This window comes from Geospiza fortis, unplaced genomic scaffold (genome assembly GCF_000277835.1).
Source record: "Geospiza fortis unplaced genomic scaffold, GeoFor_1.0 scaffold128, whole genome shotgun sequence".
NCBI classification, from domain to species: domain Eukaryota; kingdom Metazoa; phylum Chordata; class Aves; order Passeriformes; family Thraupidae; genus Geospiza; species Geospiza fortis.
Window position 1 is genome coordinate 2,063,334 of NW_005054420.1, and position 19,173 is coordinate 2,082,506.

General features: G+C 42.0%; 1 protein-coding gene across 2 annotated transcripts in view; it reads left to right on the top strand.

The window, feature by feature from the left end:
- The first annotated feature begins 64 nt into the window (after positions 1–64).
- The window catches only part of IFT122 (intraflagellar transport 122), a 29,840-nt gene continuing 10,731 nt past the window's right edge, over positions 65–19,173 (top strand). Inside the window, exons 1-17 of one of the 2 annotated variants that reach the window (XM_031061640.1) lie at positions 65–126; positions 1,251–1,335; positions 2,150–2,228; positions 2,971–3,047; positions 3,470–3,536; positions 4,287–4,433; positions 5,091–5,166; positions 5,714–5,905; positions 6,605–6,743; positions 7,339–7,541; positions 8,017–8,154; positions 8,872–9,036; positions 9,881–10,078; positions 11,635–11,775; positions 13,433–13,486; positions 15,746–15,907; positions 18,630–18,796. In XM_031061640.1, coding sequence (XP_030917500.1) covers positions 4,321–4,433; positions 5,091–5,166; positions 5,714–5,905; positions 6,605–6,743; positions 7,339–7,541; positions 8,017–8,154; positions 8,872–9,036; positions 9,881–10,078; positions 11,635–11,775; positions 13,433–13,486; positions 15,746–15,907; positions 18,630–18,796 — 1,748 coding nt within the window. In that variant the 5' untranslated portion in view covers positions 65–126; positions 1,251–1,335; positions 2,150–2,228; ... (1 more) ...; positions 3,470–3,536; positions 4,287–4,320. The remainder of the gene's footprint in view (positions 127–1,250; positions 1,336–2,149; positions 2,229–2,970; positions 3,048–3,469; positions 3,537–4,286; positions 4,434–5,090; positions 5,167–5,713; positions 5,906–6,604; positions 6,744–7,338; positions 7,542–8,016; positions 8,155–8,871; positions 9,037–9,880; positions 10,079–11,634; positions 11,776–13,432; positions 13,487–15,745; positions 15,908–18,629; positions 18,797–19,173) is intronic. The other variant, XM_031061641.1, reaches the window with a different exon arrangement.

Consider the following 19,173-nt stretch of genomic DNA (forward strand, 5'->3'; position numbering starts at 1 on the left):
GTCAGTTTCTGTCTCCTGACACGCGGTTCTTGGTTTGTTGGTTTGTTTGTTTCCCGCAGCATTTACGACCTCGCGTTCAAGCCGGATGGGACCCAGCTGATAATTGCTGCTGGAAACAGGCTGCTGGTAGGGAAACCTCCTTGTCCTCTCTCCTTTTCAGCTGTATGAGCATGATTTCTTTCACATTAACTTATGAATATAACCTATCTGAAATCCCCTTATCTCTGTCAGTGCAGCCTCACAGTAACATACATATTAATGCAGGCCAATTCTAAAGTGTTTTGAAGCTTTTAAATATTTCTTACCAAGTTTTAAGCTCTATTTCCAAAAGTAATGGGATTTAAGTTATTTGTGTCATCTCGTGCTCTTGTGCGGTGCCCGGGGTTTGGGGTCCGCGAGCCCGCCCCCAGTCCTGGCACAGCGCAGGGGCCGTGCTGGTGCAAATCTCCTTAAATCTCTGGGGCAAGGGCAGAGGCTCAGACCCGTGTCCTGGCATTGTGGTGACAGGAAAGGTGTGGGAACACTCACCTCAAGCTGTTTGTGGGTGCTTGGGGCTGCTGCAAGAGCAGCACAGGACCAGCTGCTCACAGGTCCTGTGAAGCTTCCAGGTGGGGCAGGTGTAGGAGCTGCAGGAAGGGGCAAATGGGATGGATGGATTGTAGAGTTCAGCATTGCAGGACAGCAGCTGTTATTTTCAGGGCTAACACAATTATGTATTTAGTGATGCTCCTTTGGGTTAATTTATTATGCTTAAACATAAAATGCGTAGAGAGATGTTTTAACAGCAAGATGTAAAATATAAAAATAAAAGATAAAAAACCAATAAGATGTAAAACAAGCTGCCAAACAAGCTGTTGAAAAATGTCCTTTGTGCATGTTATTTTCTAGTACTGACTTCTTTCTTTCTAAGAATATCATGTTACAGAAAGCTGTTTCTGTGCTGGAAAATGTTTTGCCTTGTATGAACTATATGAAATCCAAAAAGCAGGCACAAAAGGAAGTTCATAATCTGCTGGCCTTCAGTAATTTTATATCCCAGCCCTCCCATGGGAGATGTTTACACCAGATTGGATGGGGCTTGCAGCAACCTGGTTTAGTTGAAGGTCTCACTGCTCCACAGGGGCATGAAGTGAATGAACTTGAAAGGCCCTTCCCACCCAAATGTGGTTCTCTGATTCAATGAAGGGGTTTTTTTGTGTAAGTGCTTTTGTTTGTATATTTGGATTGGTTTTTTCTCCCCATTTGAACAGGTGTATGATACTTCTGATGGAACCCTAATTCAGCCTTTGAAGGGACATAAAGACACTGTGTACTGCGTGGCTTATGCCAAAGATGGTAAATAGCACCCTGGGGCACTGTTAGCCTGGTTTGTAGAGTGCATCTCTCCCACTGGTGATTGCCCATGGAAATGGAGAAGTGGGCGTTGTTCTGCTCGCAGCGTGGGACTGCTGGGGTTTGTTCCTTAGCAAGTGCTGGGTTTGCTGTCCAGTGGAGGCTGTGGTCTGCTGTGCAGATCTACCTGCACAAGTACCTGTAAGGTCACCTGTGAACCCAAGAGCTGTGGTCCTACTGCTCCTCCTCTTTGACTTCAGTGTTAGGCTTAGCACTGGTGAAGGGTATATTCATGGGGAGCATGAGGAGAAGGCTCACCTCAGAGATTCCTGTTTCTACTACTCATCTGCCTCTGAGTTTTATTCCTGTATTTCCTCTGTCCCAGAGCTTCCTCATCTCCTGATCCTTCATATGTTACCTGCTCAGTGCACTCTTCTTCCAGTTCTCTCATGGTCTACAACTCTCATTCAGTGGGACTCACTCTGTGGGCTGGGGGACCTTCCTGCAGCTGCTGCTGTTTGGCTGATGGGAGTTCCTGTGACACTGTACCAGTTTAACTTGTTTCCCATCAATCTCCAGCCTGGGGCTGGACAACACTGGAAGGACTGATTACTAGCAAGGCCATGGAAATGGTGCAGTACAGCCACTGGAACTCCCTGTGCCTGGGGAAGCACCAGCACATCCAGGCACTCAGTGTCAGCCCCTTTATTACTTGAGCCTTGTCGAGTTCAAGAACTTCTTGCTCTCTCTTTGATTGAGTATTTGGAGTGAAAGTGATTCTTGTATGTGTGGGATTTAATTTATCTCTAATTCCTAGGCAAGCGTTTCGCATCTGGCTCTGCTGATAAAAGTGTGATAATTTGGACTTCAAAGTTAGAAGGAATTCTGAAGTACACGTAAGTGATGCTGTTCAGTTCTGTGCCTCAGAAGCTGATTTTGATTATGCACTGCTGCAATTAAAGAGCATGAGCTGTTAGATTTGGGAGAAGGTTCACTAAGGTCAGAGAAAAGGGCTGATAGGGGAGGGAGGAGGAAAAGAGCAGCTGAAGTATCTGAGTGAGGCAGGAAAGCAATTAAAGGCATAAAAGGAGGTGGGGAATGCAGAGAAATCTGTGAATTTAGAGGGCTGACAGAGAACTAGGGAAACTCGGAATAGGTCAGAATAAAATTAAACATGGTATGACCAGTCTTCTATAATAAACCGTAATTCTGGTTCAAAGATCAAATTAAAGGTGGATTTGTCACTTCTGGTAGATTTCAATCATTTGGCTCTGTTTTCAGTCAGCCCTCTGAAGCAACAGCTTCATGTTCTCCTGAGTGCACATTTATCAGGAGTTAGCTGGTCACTGCACAGAGCCTGCACAAGCACGCTTGGTTTAGGATTTGGATACAACCTTCACTCATATTTTTCAAAGCATTGCTGTAATCTTGATGAAATACAGTGAATCCTGCTACTTGGAGACAGTTTTTACAAGGTTTATTACTTAATTACTTTACAGTAATAGCAGACTTACTTGATGTACTATAAACCAATCCAATTATTTTGGCATCTGCTAAAGCTTTCAGCTCACTTGCTGAAAGTCAGAAAAGGGACATTTAAGAATGACTTATTGAAATCTGATTGTAACTTCATTCTAGGCATAATGACTCTATCCAGTGCGTTTCATACAATCCTCTCACTCATCAGTTGGCATCCTGCTCGTCTGGGGATTTTGGTACGTCTTCTCCCTTGAACTTTTCCATCGAGACAGTGAATTCCATTACAGCTGGATAGCTTAGCTAACTATGGATAGGTACAGCTCTATGACTTCAGGAGAGATGGGACACAAATCTACCTAACATTCAGTAACATTGGATACTGATTTAAACCACTTAAACTCGGTGAGAAAGGACAGTAGTGAGGGGTCACAGGATCAAATGTGCTGCTCTGTTACTGGAGTTTTTTACAGAGACACCGTCGTTATTTAGATGGATTTTTTTCCCATTTTAATAATAAATTATATGTATTTAAATGTCCACTAGCAGTGTACAAGACTTTGGTGCCTCTAAAATCCTAGCTGAGTTCTCTGACAGTATTAGTTTCCAGTCTGAACTCTGGCACATACTTGTCATTGGTTTTTTGTGTTCTTTCATCAAGGCTTGTGGTCTCCGGAGCAGAAGTCAGTCTCTAAACATAAAACAAGCAGCAGGATTACTTGCTGTAGGTAAGTTTTAAGGGTTATCTGTGTCATTTAAGTTAGTTTCAATACAAACCATTTCAAATAAAATGGAAGCTTTAAAAAAAAGGACTTTTCCCTCCTCCCTCCTTCTTTTTCAGTAGCAAAGTGTTGGGTTATGCTTGGTCCTGTTTATAACCAACTCGTTCTGAAGGCATCAGAGACAGATTCTGGTCTTGAGCAGGTGTCTTAGCTGTTCTTTCCCTCTGTTCATCTCTCTTGTGCAACAACAATAAAATGAAGTTACAGTAAAAATAATTCAATGCAATGTTTGTCGTTCATTCCCTGTACTGTTGATGTTTTCAGCTGAAGAAGGTATTGCCTGTGTGGGGAACCTGAAGCAAGGATTCATAACTGAAGTCATTCATCTGATTGAAGAAGAGACCAGAATAGACCCTAGGCCTCCCCTGTCCTACACCAGACAGTTCCATCTGATCATGTTCTAAATGCCATCCCCAAACTGTATCTGACTTAGCACATGTTACAAATATTGCAAGCTTTAATTTATTATTTTACTTCTGTGTATATGATAAAATGTCCTTGATGTAGAGAGTGCTGTTGTTATAAATGTGGATTTAGATGCATAAACAAACCATAGGATTACTAGCCAATTCCCAGAACTCCCTCTTAGAAATATACTTTAATCTACCATTCCTGTGTGAGTGTGCTGTATATCATCCTGCCTTCCTGCTGCTTGTTTGTAGTAGTTTACTCTTCAGTGTGTATGTGTTTTCTCAGCTGGACAAATGATGGCCAGTACCTTGCTTTGGGGATGTTCAACGGCATTGTCAGCATAAGGAACAAAAATGGTGATGAGAAAGTGAAAATAGAGAGGCCAGGGGGCTCTTCCTCTCCAGTATGGTCAATTTGTTGGAATCCTTCCAGGTAAATAATTTCATCCTTCCCTTTTTTCATTCTGAATAGATAATCCTTGGCTCATTGATTGCAGAAGGCTTGACTTTTATCCCTGCTGGAGCAGGTTAATTCCCATATGTGTTACCTTCTTTAAGTGATTATATATTGGGGTTTTGGCTTTGCTGCCAGTCTTCAACTGAATAGAGAACCTGGGAACAAGTTTAGATTGGAGACATGGGATTGTTTAGATTGAAAAAGCCCTTTGAGACATCAAATCCAACCACTCCCACAGCAGTGCAAAAGCCACCACTAACACCTGTCCCCAAGTGCCACATCCACACAGCTTTTAAATCCCTCCACCCCTGCTGGACAGCCCTTTCAGGGAAGAAATTTTCCCAATACCCAGCCTACACCTTCCCTGGCAAAGCTTGAGGCCATTTCTTCTTGTTGTGTCCCTGTTCCCCCCCTCAAGCTTTGAGTTATTCCTGTAGAGGATACCAGTTGTGATTTTGTGTCCCCAAGCTGTTTTCCAGAGATTTAAATGACAAACTGCTGTCCTTTCAGTTTGTGACTTTTAAAGAGTAGCATGAAGTGAATTCTACTATTCTGTGACTTGGTTCTGTTGCTCTGAGAGATTTGTTAATTAAATTGCTGTAGAATTACTAGTTAGTGGTTTTTTTTTGGCAGAGATGAACGCAATGACATTTTAGCTGTGGCAGACTGGGGTCAGAAGCTTTCCTTTTACCACCTGAGTGGCAAGCAGGTATGTCTTAGAGAGTTTATTCAAGAGTCACAGGATATTTTTGGTTCTATTTTGTGTCCCACAATCAAAATACTTGTATACAGGTGCTTTATTAATTTCATTAAACATCTTCTGTTTTCCCAGCCTTTTATGAGTCTACTTTTTTAACCATTCCTCCTTCAGCTCTTATTTCTCACATAGCAGCTCAGCTGCAGTCTCACAATTCTTCCATTAAAGCCCTTACAACTCTGCTGACTTGTGTGACATGGTTCACTGGTTTGTAGAGAACATCTTTGTGGGTTTTTTCAGCTGGTTAAAGGGGTTTTGTGAGTTGTGTTCTGGGCAGAATGGTTTGGGACTGGATGGATTCTTGGATGTATTTTAGAACGACCTTCGGGAATCTTAATATAGCCAGTGGTTCTGGGTGTTGAAAGGCCATGCATGGAGGAGATGAATGGTGTCAGTGATGGCACTTGTTTTCAGGAAAGATGAAATGATCCTTTTGTTAATGTTTTGGATTGTTTGGTTTTTTTGGTTTTTTTTTTTTTTTGTTTATTTTCCCTTGTAGATTGGGAAGGACAGAGTGCTCAATTTTGACCCGTGCTGCATCAGCTACTTTACTAAAGGAGAGTATCTCTTGCTGGGAGGTTCAGACAGACAGGTTTCTCTCTTCACAAGGGACGGGGTACGCCTGGGCACTGTGGGAGAGCAGAGCAGCTGGGTGTGGACCTGCAAAGTTAAACCAGACTCCAACTATGTGGTGAGTAGGGACGTTTTTCTAACATTTTCACAGGGAATTTTTTACTTAAAGTAAGATCATACATTTTCAGCTTAGTTGCTTGGACATTCCTGCCGAGGCAGTAGAACTTCAGCAGTGACGAGGGAGGTCCTATAACTACCACTGCAATTACATATATCTCACAAAAGTAAAACCTGAGCTGTAGGAAGGATCTAAGGAGCATAACACCTGCTCTCAAGTGGTAAGGCATTTGCTGCATTTTGGTTAAAAAAGAGGAGGGAAAAATAATTTAAAATATCACCTAATAACTTCTGGACTTGATCAAATCTAATTCCATGATGGGAAGAAAATGCCTGCAGGGCAACTGTCAGCCTAAAATGCTGCTCTCTTGAGTCCTGTACAAGTGGGAAGACAATTAAAGCAAATTTAAAAGTGACCAAACAAACACACCCCCTCTGTGTGTTTGTCTAATCAAATCTAACCAAAAACCCAACCAAATAAACCCAAGCCCCTCCCCAGCATGGTGGTCTCCATGGTCTGTGGTGAGGTCAGTCCATTCTCAGTGCACTTGTGCCATGGTTAAATATAAGTCAGCGTAGCTGGTGTTGGTCTATTCATTATGCAGGAAAAGGGACACAGTCTTCATGAAAACACCACACGCTCTACCAAGTCTCACCTGTTTGTACCAATTAACTGAAATCATTCCCTTCTTGTGTTCAGGCAGTAGGGTGTCAGGATGGAACAATCTCCTTCTACCAGCTGATTTTCAGCACTGTCCATGGCCTCTATAAAGACCGCTACGCCTACAGGGACAACATGACCGATGTTATTGTCCAGCACCTCATCACAGAGCAAAAAGGTAATTCCACACTTGCAAGCAGGCCAAGGCCTCATGCAGCTTGTTTTAATTAATATCCATCAGGACACTTGGAATATACGCTGCATGAACATGACGGGCTGTTGCTACTTTGGCAGTCAAACTATGGAACACACTTTGGACGAGGAGAGGGCAAACTTGGAATGTGCAAGTTCAGCACTGACAAGTTTAATGAAAGATGTGGGGATTGGCAAGGAGACTGGGAGGGACAGGGGCTCTTAAAATAAGGTTTTAATCTCTGAAAATTAGATAAAAATACTATGTGTTATATTTAGCTTTTATTTTCCTTACTTGTAGCCTCAAACATTTGTGCGTATTTTGTTTCTCCATTTCCGCTGTCTTTTTATGGCAAGGATTCGAAGCACTGCTCCAGAATGTGCTGTTCACAGAGGGTGGTAAACTGACAGGGATAGTAGATTACATAGATGCAGAGCAGCAAACCTATCCGAGCAGGAATGTGCTTTGAATTTTAGAAGTGCTCTAGGGAGATTCAGTTTTGGTGTATTAGTTCTCTGATTTCTGTGTATTATTTTTGTGTCAGCTTATACTTTATCATTTTGGTGTTTTTTCTTTCTAGTTAGGATAAAAGGCAGAGAGCTTGTGAAGAAAATTGCAATCTACAAAAACAGATTAGCCATCCAGATGCCAGAGAAAATCCTCATTTATGAGTTGTACTCGGATGACTCTGCAGATATGTACTATCGGGTGAAGGAAAAGATCATTAAGAAATTCGAATGTAACTTGCTGGTGGTGTGTTCAGATCACATTATTTTATGCCAGGTATGTGCCATATAAAACTAGAGTAGTCTTGGGGTGTGTTCAGTGTTCAAGGCAGCTGTCCCAGACAGTGGCTGGCAGGACATGAGTGTCCTGTGGGATCTGCTGCAGCACTTCCCAAGGCAGTCCTGCTGTGCCCTGCAGTGCTCACATGCTGCTGGGCAGCCACTGTGGCGTGGCTCAGGTGACTCAGGTTCAGTAAAGCAGGCTCTAGAGTGAATTTGATAAATTAGCACAGAATCCAGGGGTTCTTTTGGGTAGGAGAGAGCTACTAGAAGAAGATTGGGGGTGTTTGTTTTTGTTTGCTCATAGGGTTGGAAAATCTTAAAGAATTCACCCATTAAACTGAGTATTTGACTTTATGATTTTTAAATGTAGAAGTAGACACACCTGCTAGTATAGGTATAGACATCACACATCAGACACAGATTTTTGTCTTCACCTCCAGGCTGTGTTTTATACCTTACTGTGTCCTTAGGAGAAGAGACTGCAGTGCCTCTCATTTAGTGGTGTTAAAGAACGAGAATGGCTGATGGAATCTCTTATTCGTTACATCAAAGTAATTGGAGGACCTCCAGGAAGAGAAGGCCTCTTAGTTGGTCTGAAGAATGGTCAGGTAACACATCATCTCTGGTATGTGTCTTTCCACTGCAAACAAAACGTGTTCTGTGCTCTTAGAGGGAGACCTTAGGAGCAGCAGGCTCTTCTACAACCTAGAATTTTATTTGACAGTCTCATTTTGGGATTAAAAATTAATTACTTCCGTCTTTCACATTCTCTGACAATAAAATTCATGCAAATATGTTTAACTGGGTCTGGAGGTCTGTGAGTTGTTAGTACCAACTGACAAGATTGAGTTCTTGGTGAAGAGAGCAGGTTTGCCTTTAGTGGGGGTTGGAGATGTGTACACTTCTCCTGATGACAACTTGTGAGGGTGTGGCTGTTCTCCAGGTGTGGGGGCTGTCTGTTTCACCCGCCAGGTGGCAGCTGGATGTGCCAAACTGGAGCCCAGAGGTACTGATAGCAAGGATATTGAGATCCTGTGTGTCTTCTGTGTGTAATGTATTCCTGTATTAATGAAATTGCCTGACTAGTGGAGAGTCCAGGATGCATGGCATCTGATTTATCTGTATAGGCTTGCGACCTAGAGCGTGTTGTATCAGCCAGGCTGCTCAGGAGACAAACTGGAAGCATTTCCCTAATTTTATAGCAGTTTGTCTCTGAAAAAGCTTGCAATTTCATGCTTCAGACAGCACTGAAGGTTTTATGCGCTGTGCTGTTTCCAGTTCTGGGGACAGAGCAGTCTGAGCGAGTTTGTTTCCAACGTGCCTAGATCCTGAAGATCTTCGTGGACAACGCGCTGGCGATCGTGCTGCTGAAGCAGGCCACGGCCGTGCGCTGCCTGGACATGAGCGCGTCGCGCAGCAAGCTGGCCGTGGTGGACGAGAACGACACCTGCCTGGTCTACGACATCCACACCAAGGAGCTCCTGTTCCAGGTGAGCATCAGCACTTGCTGGGGTTTTTAAACGGGGGAGCAGGAGGGCAGGAAGTAGTTTGGTGCACAGAGCATCCCAAAAGTGTTGCTGTGCAGAAATTCGCGTAACTCATTTAAGCTATTAATCACATCTTATAGAATTTAACTGTGATCTGTTTATCAAAACCACCCTCTCAGAGAGGGGGGAGTAGGAATGAGAAGACAGGAAATCTATGTGAGCAACAGCTGAATAAAGAGCTCTTAGACATGTGACCTTTTCAGTTTAATTTAGAACTCTGCCCTGCTTCCCTCTGAAGCATTACAGTTAATGAGCATTTTAGTTTTATCATTAGTACGAACAGAATTAAAGCCTAAACATCTTTGTTCGTTGGGTATTCATAGACTATAAAAGGAATCATGATAATGCTCTCTTCATTGGCAGTTTAGCAGTCACTTATTAATGTTGATTAAATGTTTTCAGAACATACTGGAAACAAGGATGGAGTGCTGCAAGATAGGGTCTGCAACTTCCTTTGTGTAATGGACTGAGAAATGATCAATTAAATGTGCTAACTAGCAGTATATTATTGTGGAATTTGGTATTATGTTTTACAGATTGATTCTAGAGATTGCTAGTAAATATACATAAAAGGCAAGACAATTATAGCTGAGTATTAAAATATGAAATACATCCCAAATGAATCTGTTTAGGAATATTCTAGGCTTTAGGATATTGCAAATGTAAATAATCTGTGTGTGTGTACACACCAGGCTGTAATGGGTCAAACACTCCAGCTGAAGGAGGCATGTTTCTCAGCAAAGATGTGATTGCATCAGTTGTAATCCTGAGATGTTTTCCTCATTAGGAACCCAATGCAAATAGTGTGGCCTGGAATACCCAGTGTGAGGATATGCTTTGCTTTTCTGGAGGGGGTTACCTCAATATCAAAGCTAGCAACTTCCCTGTCCACCAGCAAAAACTGCAAGGCTTTGTTGTGGGTTACAATGGCTCCAAGATCTTCTGCCTTCATGTTTTCTCTATGTCAGCAGTTGAAGTTCCGCAGGTAATCCTTTAATCTCATTAAGTGTTGCTTTATATCTCATAAACATGAATGTTTAACAAGTGAAGAAGCTTTTCTGAGATTTACTTGTATTTCATTACTAAAATGATTGCTGTTCACACTTCCTTCGTTGTTATTTAAGTTATATTGTGTCATCTATTTTATTTTTCTTTCTTTGGCATTAATTAAGCTAACTTCCTTTTTGCTGTTGGTAATTGTCTCTGATTCTCCCTTTCTACTTGCAAATGCACATAATTTAATATAGTGCAGGCCTTACCTCCTGAGGATTTTTGCTCTTCTATATAACTTTTATCCATTGTGATTTCATTTTTCATGAATACATAAAATACTGTTTTATTGTTGCTTCATCTAGATGTCTTTAGGCAATATTTAAACGGAATATTTTAGTCTGAATGTTTAGTACCTGTGTGGTCTTCATATTCAAAATTTAGGAATTGCCTTCCATAAAATGCTGATTTCTGTCATCATTGAAGTAAAAAAAAAACAAAGCAAAAAAAGAAAGTAAAAGGATTGTGACTGTGCATCCAGGAGTGTGCAGGACTTGCCTCTGAGAATCGATGAATAAAGCAGAATGTCCTGTGCTTGTATTGACTGATGGACACCTGTGTTACAGACCCTCTGTCCCCTGAGGCCCTGGGCAGGTCCTTGGTGAGGCTCTGCCTTGTCCAGGGTGGTTGGCAGCCACAGACAGGATCACCAGGCTTTGAACACTCCTGTCTGCCTTTGGCATGCTGTAGGCACCAAGATGCCACAGAATTATTGTGCAGCATCTCAGAGGTAGCTTCTCCAAAGCTGTGCTTTTGGAGAGAGGGAGTAGCAAAGGGTGTACAGTGTTCGGATAAACTGGTAAAAGTAACACATAAAGAGACCTGCATCATGCTGGGGTTGCAAAGCCAGGCTAAGGCAGTGGTGCTGCCGGGCTCCCTGTTCCCTCAGAGGGCTCTGTGGCTGCAGACCCACATCTGCCTGTGTGTCACCCTGCAGCAGCTGGCAGCTCCCCCCGGGGATTTCCTTTGGGGCAGGTCCTCGAAAGCCCCAGTGTGCTTTGTACCAAGTCACAGCCTTGGTAGCACAGCTTTGTCCTCTTGGTTGGGGCAGGAGGGTTGCTTTACTCCCCCTTCCTGTGTGTCAGGGTGTTTCCAGGGACACACCACTCCTCCTGCTCTTGGCCCTTGAGAGCACACTGCCCCTCCTTTGCTCTGCTTCCACAGTGCTAAAAAGCTCAGTGTACGTCATATTTAGCCTGCTCAATGCCCAGAAGAATTCGCATCCTTAACTACTTCCTAATATTGCAGGGAACTGAAGATGTCAAAATGGATGAGTTTGGAATGTAATTAACCCAGCTTGTGTAAAGATAAGATAAAGATCACCCCAGAATGTTGTTCTGTCTGTGTACAAAACTGAGATGTTTATTCTCTGGGCAGCTTGTAATGGTTGTAATTAGAATATATTTTTTTCCCAATATATGTAGAAAATTTCACTAATATATCTCAGTATTATGCTTTCTGATACATGTTTTTTTCTATGACAATCCTCAGTCTGCACCCATGTATCAATATCTGGAACGAAAAATGTTTAAAGAAGCCTATCAAATTGCATGTTTAGGAGTGACTGATGCTGACTGGAGAGAGCTGGCCATGGAAGCCTTGGAAGGGCTGGAATTTGAAACTGCTAAAAAGGTAAAGCATTTGTTTACTCGTTTAGCAGAAAGCTTGGGTTTGATATTTATATGTGTCTGTGTGTGTGTGTGTGTATGACTATAATGCATGTTTTGTGGCTGGAATGCGTGGCACTCCTGGGTTACTGTCTTGTTTGTCTTTTGTGTCTTATTCCACAAACAAAGCAATTGTTTGTTATAAACTCATGATTTTGAGATGAGGTTTTGAACTGAAATCTAATGTATCTCTCTAGATAAATGCCATGTTCTAAATCAAGGTGTTTGACAGAAAGAAAATGGTTTCATCTGGGAAATGCGTTGATGGGTTTAGGGGAGCCGAACTGGGAAGCAGTGCCCACCGGGTGGCAGCAGAGGATGCTCACCTGCCTTTGGCCCCCACCTTCCTTAGTGCTACAAACTTGCCCTTGTCCCCCCTAAACATTTAATATAACGTCAGTACAAGTGTGAAGATTTCCTACTCTTTGTTATCTCCCATTGAGGCTGTGTGAAGGCAGTGGTGCTGGGCCAGTATCATTTCAGTCCTTTCCTCTCTGGTGTGCCTTGCTTTGGGGAGTGGTCTGTAAGTGGGCATAGACTGAAGAGCTGAGTTTTCTCTGGCATAAAATACTTCCCTATTTTCTTTCGCCATCTCAAGTAAGAGAGAGCAAACTTGAGTTCAATGTCATGAATATTGTATGAAAGACAAAACATTCTAAAAATACACTGAGAATGGTCTAAAGTGATAGACATCTTTTAATAACAGATTTTTTTAAAAAAAAGGAAATTAAATGCTTTTTTTTTTTCTTAAGTGGAGGCATCAGAATAATTCCAGTCTCATGGATGGCTTTATGCAAATAGATACTTTTGAAAAGAAGTTTTTAGTGCCTCCTTGGAATTTTTAAGAAGTGCCCTCTTAGAATTAGAGCGGATTAATTCAAACAAAAGCAGCTTCTTGACATTAAAGGCTCTTACAGTTCCTAGTTCAATCCGATGTAAGCAGAATATTCTGTGCCCTCTTCAATTTGGTTGGAAGTCTTGAATGTGCAGCCCAAAGAGTTAAATTTCTGTTTTGTGATGCATGTCAGGAATAAGTGCTGAGCTGCTGCAACTTGCACGTGACTTTGCCACTTGAGACTTTGGGTTGCACATTTATCTCCATTTGCAAAGATATTACACTGTCTTAAAGTACTTTTATCTTATCGTCTTCTTACTTCCTTTCCTCTCTCTGAGCTCCTTTCATGCTGGATTTTCAGAATGGTTTAAAAACTAGGAGCATATGCAGCCGGCTTTGACAATACGATCTGTTATGTGCCCTTCCTTGTAACAGTTTCCTGAAATTTCCTTGTCTGTGTCACACCTCACATCAAAATGGAGAAGCTATAAAATAGCCAGAATAAAAGCGCGTAATATTTTAATTGACACTTTGTATTTCTTGGGGGACTGATAGGCTCGGCTCCGGCTGCCTGCTGTGCCGAGCTGCTCCTGTTGTGCCTTGTCTCATTTCCTGTCACAACTCAGTCAGAGCCCTTCAGGTTTGGGACTACACAAACCCAAACCCAGCAGACTTCTGCCTGTCCTTTTTGCATGAAGACAGCTTGATTCATGCAGAATAATATTTAGTGTTTTCTGGGTTTTCAAGTTAATGCCTTTTACTCTTTTTTTAAAATTATTTTCAATAGGCATTTACCAGAGTACGAGACCTTCGATATTTAGAACTGATCAGCAGCATAGAGGTAAGCCAGTGTACAAGAAAGTGTATTTTCTTAAAGTTACTGCTGTACCAAATTCAGTACTTTCTGTTTTGGAATGACTTTTGTTTGGATAGTGCTTCTGACTGTTGGAAATGTGTTTGAAGTGAAAAATCCTGGTTAGTAGAGGTGACTCAAGCTCTAATCATAGGATTGGAACTTTGTGGACCAAAATGTGTGTGTGGGATGAGAACTTCTGAAACTGTCTTCAGGAGAACTGGAAAAATGTTCAGTATTTAATTAATAATTGGTAAAATACTACTGTGCTGATGGAGCTTAGTACAGAATATTTCATAAACATGAGTTCATTAAGCCTTTCCCTCCCCCCTGGAGGTGGGTAATTACTATTATCTCCTCCTTGCAGAGACAGACACAGGCCTAGAGAAATGAAATGACAAACTTGGGGTCTCATGACATGTCTGTGACAACTGGAAATAGAATTTGGGATTCCATACTTCTATACTGTGCTCTAATCACTCCTTCCTATTCTTTTCACACTTCTTGATAGAATTTCACTCAACAATAACTGTCTGTCATGAGCACTTGAAAATACACTCATCACCCTTGTGCTTCTGCAGAGATGGCAAGATAATGCTTAATGCTTGGAAATGGCATAAAGGGAATTCCTCTTCCTTGTGTTAATTAGATTTACACCTTCTCTTAAAAGATACACTCCTTGTCTTCATGTCTGCAGAGCTGTCCTGATGCTGTCAAAATGCCAGCTGGTTGCAGTGAACTTTTCTCTAGCACAGGACAAAGGTCTGCATTAAGAGCCCCTTTTTCAGTTAGTTTTCTTTTTTTTTTTTTCCAAGGGTATAGGTAGGTGAGAGTGTTTTCTCACCAGTAGTAACCTTTCTTTTCCACATATGCTTCTCCAGATCTTCATTTATTGAGGATATTCTGGATTTGTCATGTCATATTCTGTTAAGTAAGAAAGAATCCCCCTAAAAATAGGCATAAACTAACTTTCACACATCCTGAAAATGCTCCTTTTACAGTGAGTTCTACATCCCCACTTACTCTCGCCTGCAGTGGATTGGATTCCTTTTAAGGCTTGTAGGGGTGTAACTAAGCACACATGTTCCATTAATAACATGATTTTCTCTCAGTAATGACACTTTTTCTTTCCCAGTTGATGACAGACAAACATGGTTGCCATCTCTATCTGGCAAGATTCTGTGGAGTCTTCAAAAAAGGGTGTAACAAGTCCTCTGATTATTCATTTAACGCAGGTTTTGAAGGAAACTTTGAACACCAGCTCAGTGTCAGCCCAGTCAGTCAGCATGGCCAGGGAATGATGGCTGAGACCCTCTGGCAGCAGAGGATTGAATTTGGATGCTGGTGGAATGCTTTTCCCCTTGCATGCAGTTTTCTTTAAATTCAGTTCACAGCTCTGTGTTTCCATACGATGTGGGCTAACTGCAGCAATAATTTTATCCCAGGCAGGGTAGTGGTGTGTCCAATACACAGGATAAGGCGCACACATGGAAACACACACACACATGTGTGCAAACCTGTACTGGGTCCCTCAGAGTCAGGGTCCTGCTGCAGTTTGATTCATGTGCAGGGTTTTTCCATGGCTCTGCACACACATGGGAGGTTACTGCATGGCTCTGCACTAAAGCTGTCCTCATGGTCCCTTCCCAGGCCAGAACAGAACAAGCAGTTCTGGTTTCCAGGAGAACATGTACAGGTGCTCTGGAAGTGACTGGTGCTGACCCAAATCTGTGAGCTCTTGCATGTGGGGACAGTGGAGGTGTCACTGGTTTGTATTCAGAGACAGGCTAACATACATCCTGAATCTACTTATTGCTGGCAGTTATCCTCCTGTTTGTCATCCCACCTGCACATATTGTTAATGTAGCCAAATTATATGCTGGTGAGATTGTAGGGAGAAAATGAGGAGCCCATCAGATGCCTTTTTTAAAATAGACTGGCATAATGATAGCATGTGTTCATTTTCCTGTGTGAAATCAAGAGAAGTGACTTTTCATCACTTTGGTTTGTATAGTGACATTTAATTTTGCTCTTCATAATTTTAATTAAGGAGGGATTTAATTCTTTAATTATAAATTCACCAGAAATGTAGGAGAGGCATAATTATGCTACCCCGTTACAGGTTTTTAATTATTAGCAGTTAAAATCTAAGCCTGAAAATCTAATTCCTCAAAGGCTATTTCTCGCCTAGGTGCTGATCATCTAGAATATTTTCTACATCTCTCTTAGGTTTTTCTGTTTTTCCAGGATCGGAAAAAGCACGGAGAGAACAACCAGGAGCTGTTCCTGGCAGATGTTTATGCCTACCAGGGAAAATTCCACGAGGCAGCAAAGCTGTACAAGAGGAGCGGCCACGAAAACCTGGCCCTGGAGATGTACTCGGACCTCCGCATGTTCGAGCATGCAAAGGTAGGACCTGGCACCTGGGCTTCAAATGCAGAAATTCTGATGTACCTCTCACTGTTTCCAATGTGTGACCTACAAAAGAACTGTGGGCTTTGAATTCCAATTCCATTTTCTCAGGTATTTGTTTGGAGGTCTTTTGGTTTATAAGGGGCAAAGTGTCTCTGGCCTGGGTGTAATGGTGGCATTTTCCTTCAGAGACTGCTACCAAGGCAGCAGGTTGTGTTTTGTAGAGTCTCAAATATGGCTGTGGAAATTCAGGGCTTTTCAGTGAATTCTTTTAGTGGACCTTGTGATTACATAGTATTATCCATAGTAATTTTCTTTCTTTCAAAATGAAAAAGTTTGGTTTTATGACTCCTTTTCCATTATCTCATTTGAGAGTCTCTTTTTGTCTGTTTGTCCTCCAAAGATGACAAGGTAGTACCCACGTTATAATAAAAATATATGGGTAGGAGTAAGTCAGATCTATATCGATGCATTTTAAAACTGCGTAATATGCTAACCTAGAATATTTTTGTTTACTACAGAATTTCTTCCAAAGATTCAGTGTCTTGGCTTTTTTTAAAACTCTGTTCCATGTAGGAATAAATTGAATATAATTCTGAAAAGTGATGTTTTTATATGGTGATAAGGAGCATTACTTGGCTTTTAAGTCTTCTGTGGTGTTTTCTTATCAAAATCCCCGAGAATGCATGCACTATTTAGTCTCATTCATCACTCATCAGAGCCCTATTCTGCCCAATCCAGGACAAGGAATTCACCATGACATGCACAGAAACTCTTTAGCAGAGATTCCCCAAGCCATGCTGCAGAGATCTTTTTCTTCCGAGAGCTCAACAGAAACATTTGGGGGCTTTGCTGATGTAAGCCTGACTTCCGCTATTTTTGGCTGATGAGTCTTTGTTAGCTTCAGTGTTTTGGCTCCTCTTGAACATAAATGTAATTCATACAGGAAAATGTTCCCATAAGTCTTTGTAAGAATCTTTTAATTCTTGGCTGCAGTCATGTCTAAATTTAACCAGTAGAGAGCAAGAGGTCTCATGTCTCCTATACTTCAGAGTGATTCCATGCTGAGAAATTTAAGGTGCTTTGTAAGGCAGCTTCTTGTGCAGGGAGTGCACAGGACATGGAAGAGCATGTAAACTCCCCTTGTTTTCAAGTTATTTATCCAAGGAAAAATACATGGGGGAGGGGTGTGTTTTTGTGGTGCTGTTTTCACTGATGCTGCCAGAATTATTCAAAGGGACCCACAGAACCTGGTTTCTTGTGCATGACTTTGATGAGGTCTGGATGGAGGGTCCAGACTGGAGGCAGAGGTTGGGAGTCCTTTGATATCTGGTCACAGGCTCTTTATCACAGCACCAGATCACTAATTACTGGCAACTCACAAAAAACCTTTTATACTGTGGGAAGCTGAGCTTAACTTTTGATTTGGGGCTTATTTTGGTGACCTAAGCTGGAAAACAGATTGTTTGACTTCACTCTGGAGTGCAGTTTTGCGTATTCAGAGGCCATTGGGATACCTGTGTAGCTGCTCCTGGAGCAGGGCTGTGCTGCAGGAGGCAGGCCTGGGGCTCAATTGGAGCTGGCATAGATGGGGTGCACTTCTGGCTGTAGCAGGGAGCTGCTGAATTGCAGTGGTGAAGCAGACCTGGTGTACAGGTTTTTGCCCATTTGTTGCTTTGGTTCTGTTTTTTTAAACTTCAGTCAGAATTTGCCAGAAACATAGAGGATATACAGTTTTCCACTCTTTTCCCACCTGTCATTTCTCCTCTGTTCTGATTTTCTTTTGATAGAAGCTGTTTAATGGGCAGTAGCCTGTTCTGTTAACAGTCAAAATTGCCCTTAATCGATCTTCTGGTGTTGAAGGGGGGTTTTATATTTTTTTCCTGGCACATGATGTCAACAGATGTGAACCATATGGTGCCAGAGCTTTAGTACTGGCAGAAGAAGCTGAACTAACTATTAGAAATATTTCCAAAATGGTTGTCAACGCAGGGTCCAGGCTTGGTGTTTGCATTCCTTCCACAAGTCCAAGCAGTGCTTCAGAGCACTCTCACTTTTGAGCAGCTGTGGTTCTGGTATTATAAAAGAACTTAATGGATATATTTTTTAAAATACCTTGTTTCCTGCAAAGACACTTGATAATTATTTCAGCCTTCAGTTGATTTGTGGTGGGACATCCTGATGCCAGTGTGTGATTAAGTGGATGTGCTGCTGTTGGCTGAGCGTGGGCTGGGACTGAGTTGTCATTGAGAAGGAATCCATACCTGCTTGGCTTGCAAGAGAAAATCTAAAACTTGGAATTATCCATTAGAGTTTTTAGATTAGTACCATTTTGTTTTGGAAAGGCTTGTTCCTGACAAGCTTGCAGAAATTGTAGCTCGTATCCACTGAACCAGGCCTAGCAGAGAGCAGGAGGGGACATTAGGGTTGCCTCTGAGCACCTGCACTGTCCTTCTCTGGGCCTGGCCACACTCTCCTGCTTTCTTTTTAATTTAAAACTGTATAAATGTGAGACTTGCCATTGTTTTCTCCCAGACATGGGGCCTTGATGATGAGCTGCTGAAGGCTGGCTCAGTGCATGTTGCTCTCCATGGAGTATTTCTGTCCTTGGGAGGCATCATGGTTTTCATTACAAAAGCCTTTATCTATTTTAGAGTTTAGACTGTAATGATGTTTGTGACCAGAAGATAATGCAGACTTCTGTATTGCACTGTTGCAGGAATTTCTGGGATCTGGAGATCCCAAAGACACAAAGATGCTGATAAAAAAACAGGCAGACTGGGCCAAGGATATCAATGAACCAAAGGCAGCAGTGGAGATGTACCTCTCTGCTGGAGAGCACATGAAGGCCATCGAAATCAGCGGGAACCATGGCTGGGTGGATATGTAGGTTTTTTGTCTCCTCAGAGATAACATATAATAAAAGCTTGAATGAGATATTATGATTTCCCTGTAATTTTAAAATAAGACCAAATGTATTTGGTATCTGCCTTTTTATCAGGTTGAGTATCTGAAACACACCTATGATTAAAAATGTTTTAAAAGTTACATGTGTTTAGAGGGTAGGGCCATAAATATGTTGCAAAAACTAATGCATTACAGCAAAGAAGAGTATGCATAGGTTTATCTACAATATGAGATTAAAAAATAGTCTGAATGCCTTCAGAGTGATCATCACAGTAACTGTACCAGGTAGCCCAGTGCTGCTGTTCTCAGCTGTTAAGAATAATCATCTAGGGGGCAGAGAAGTCACCTGGAGCACA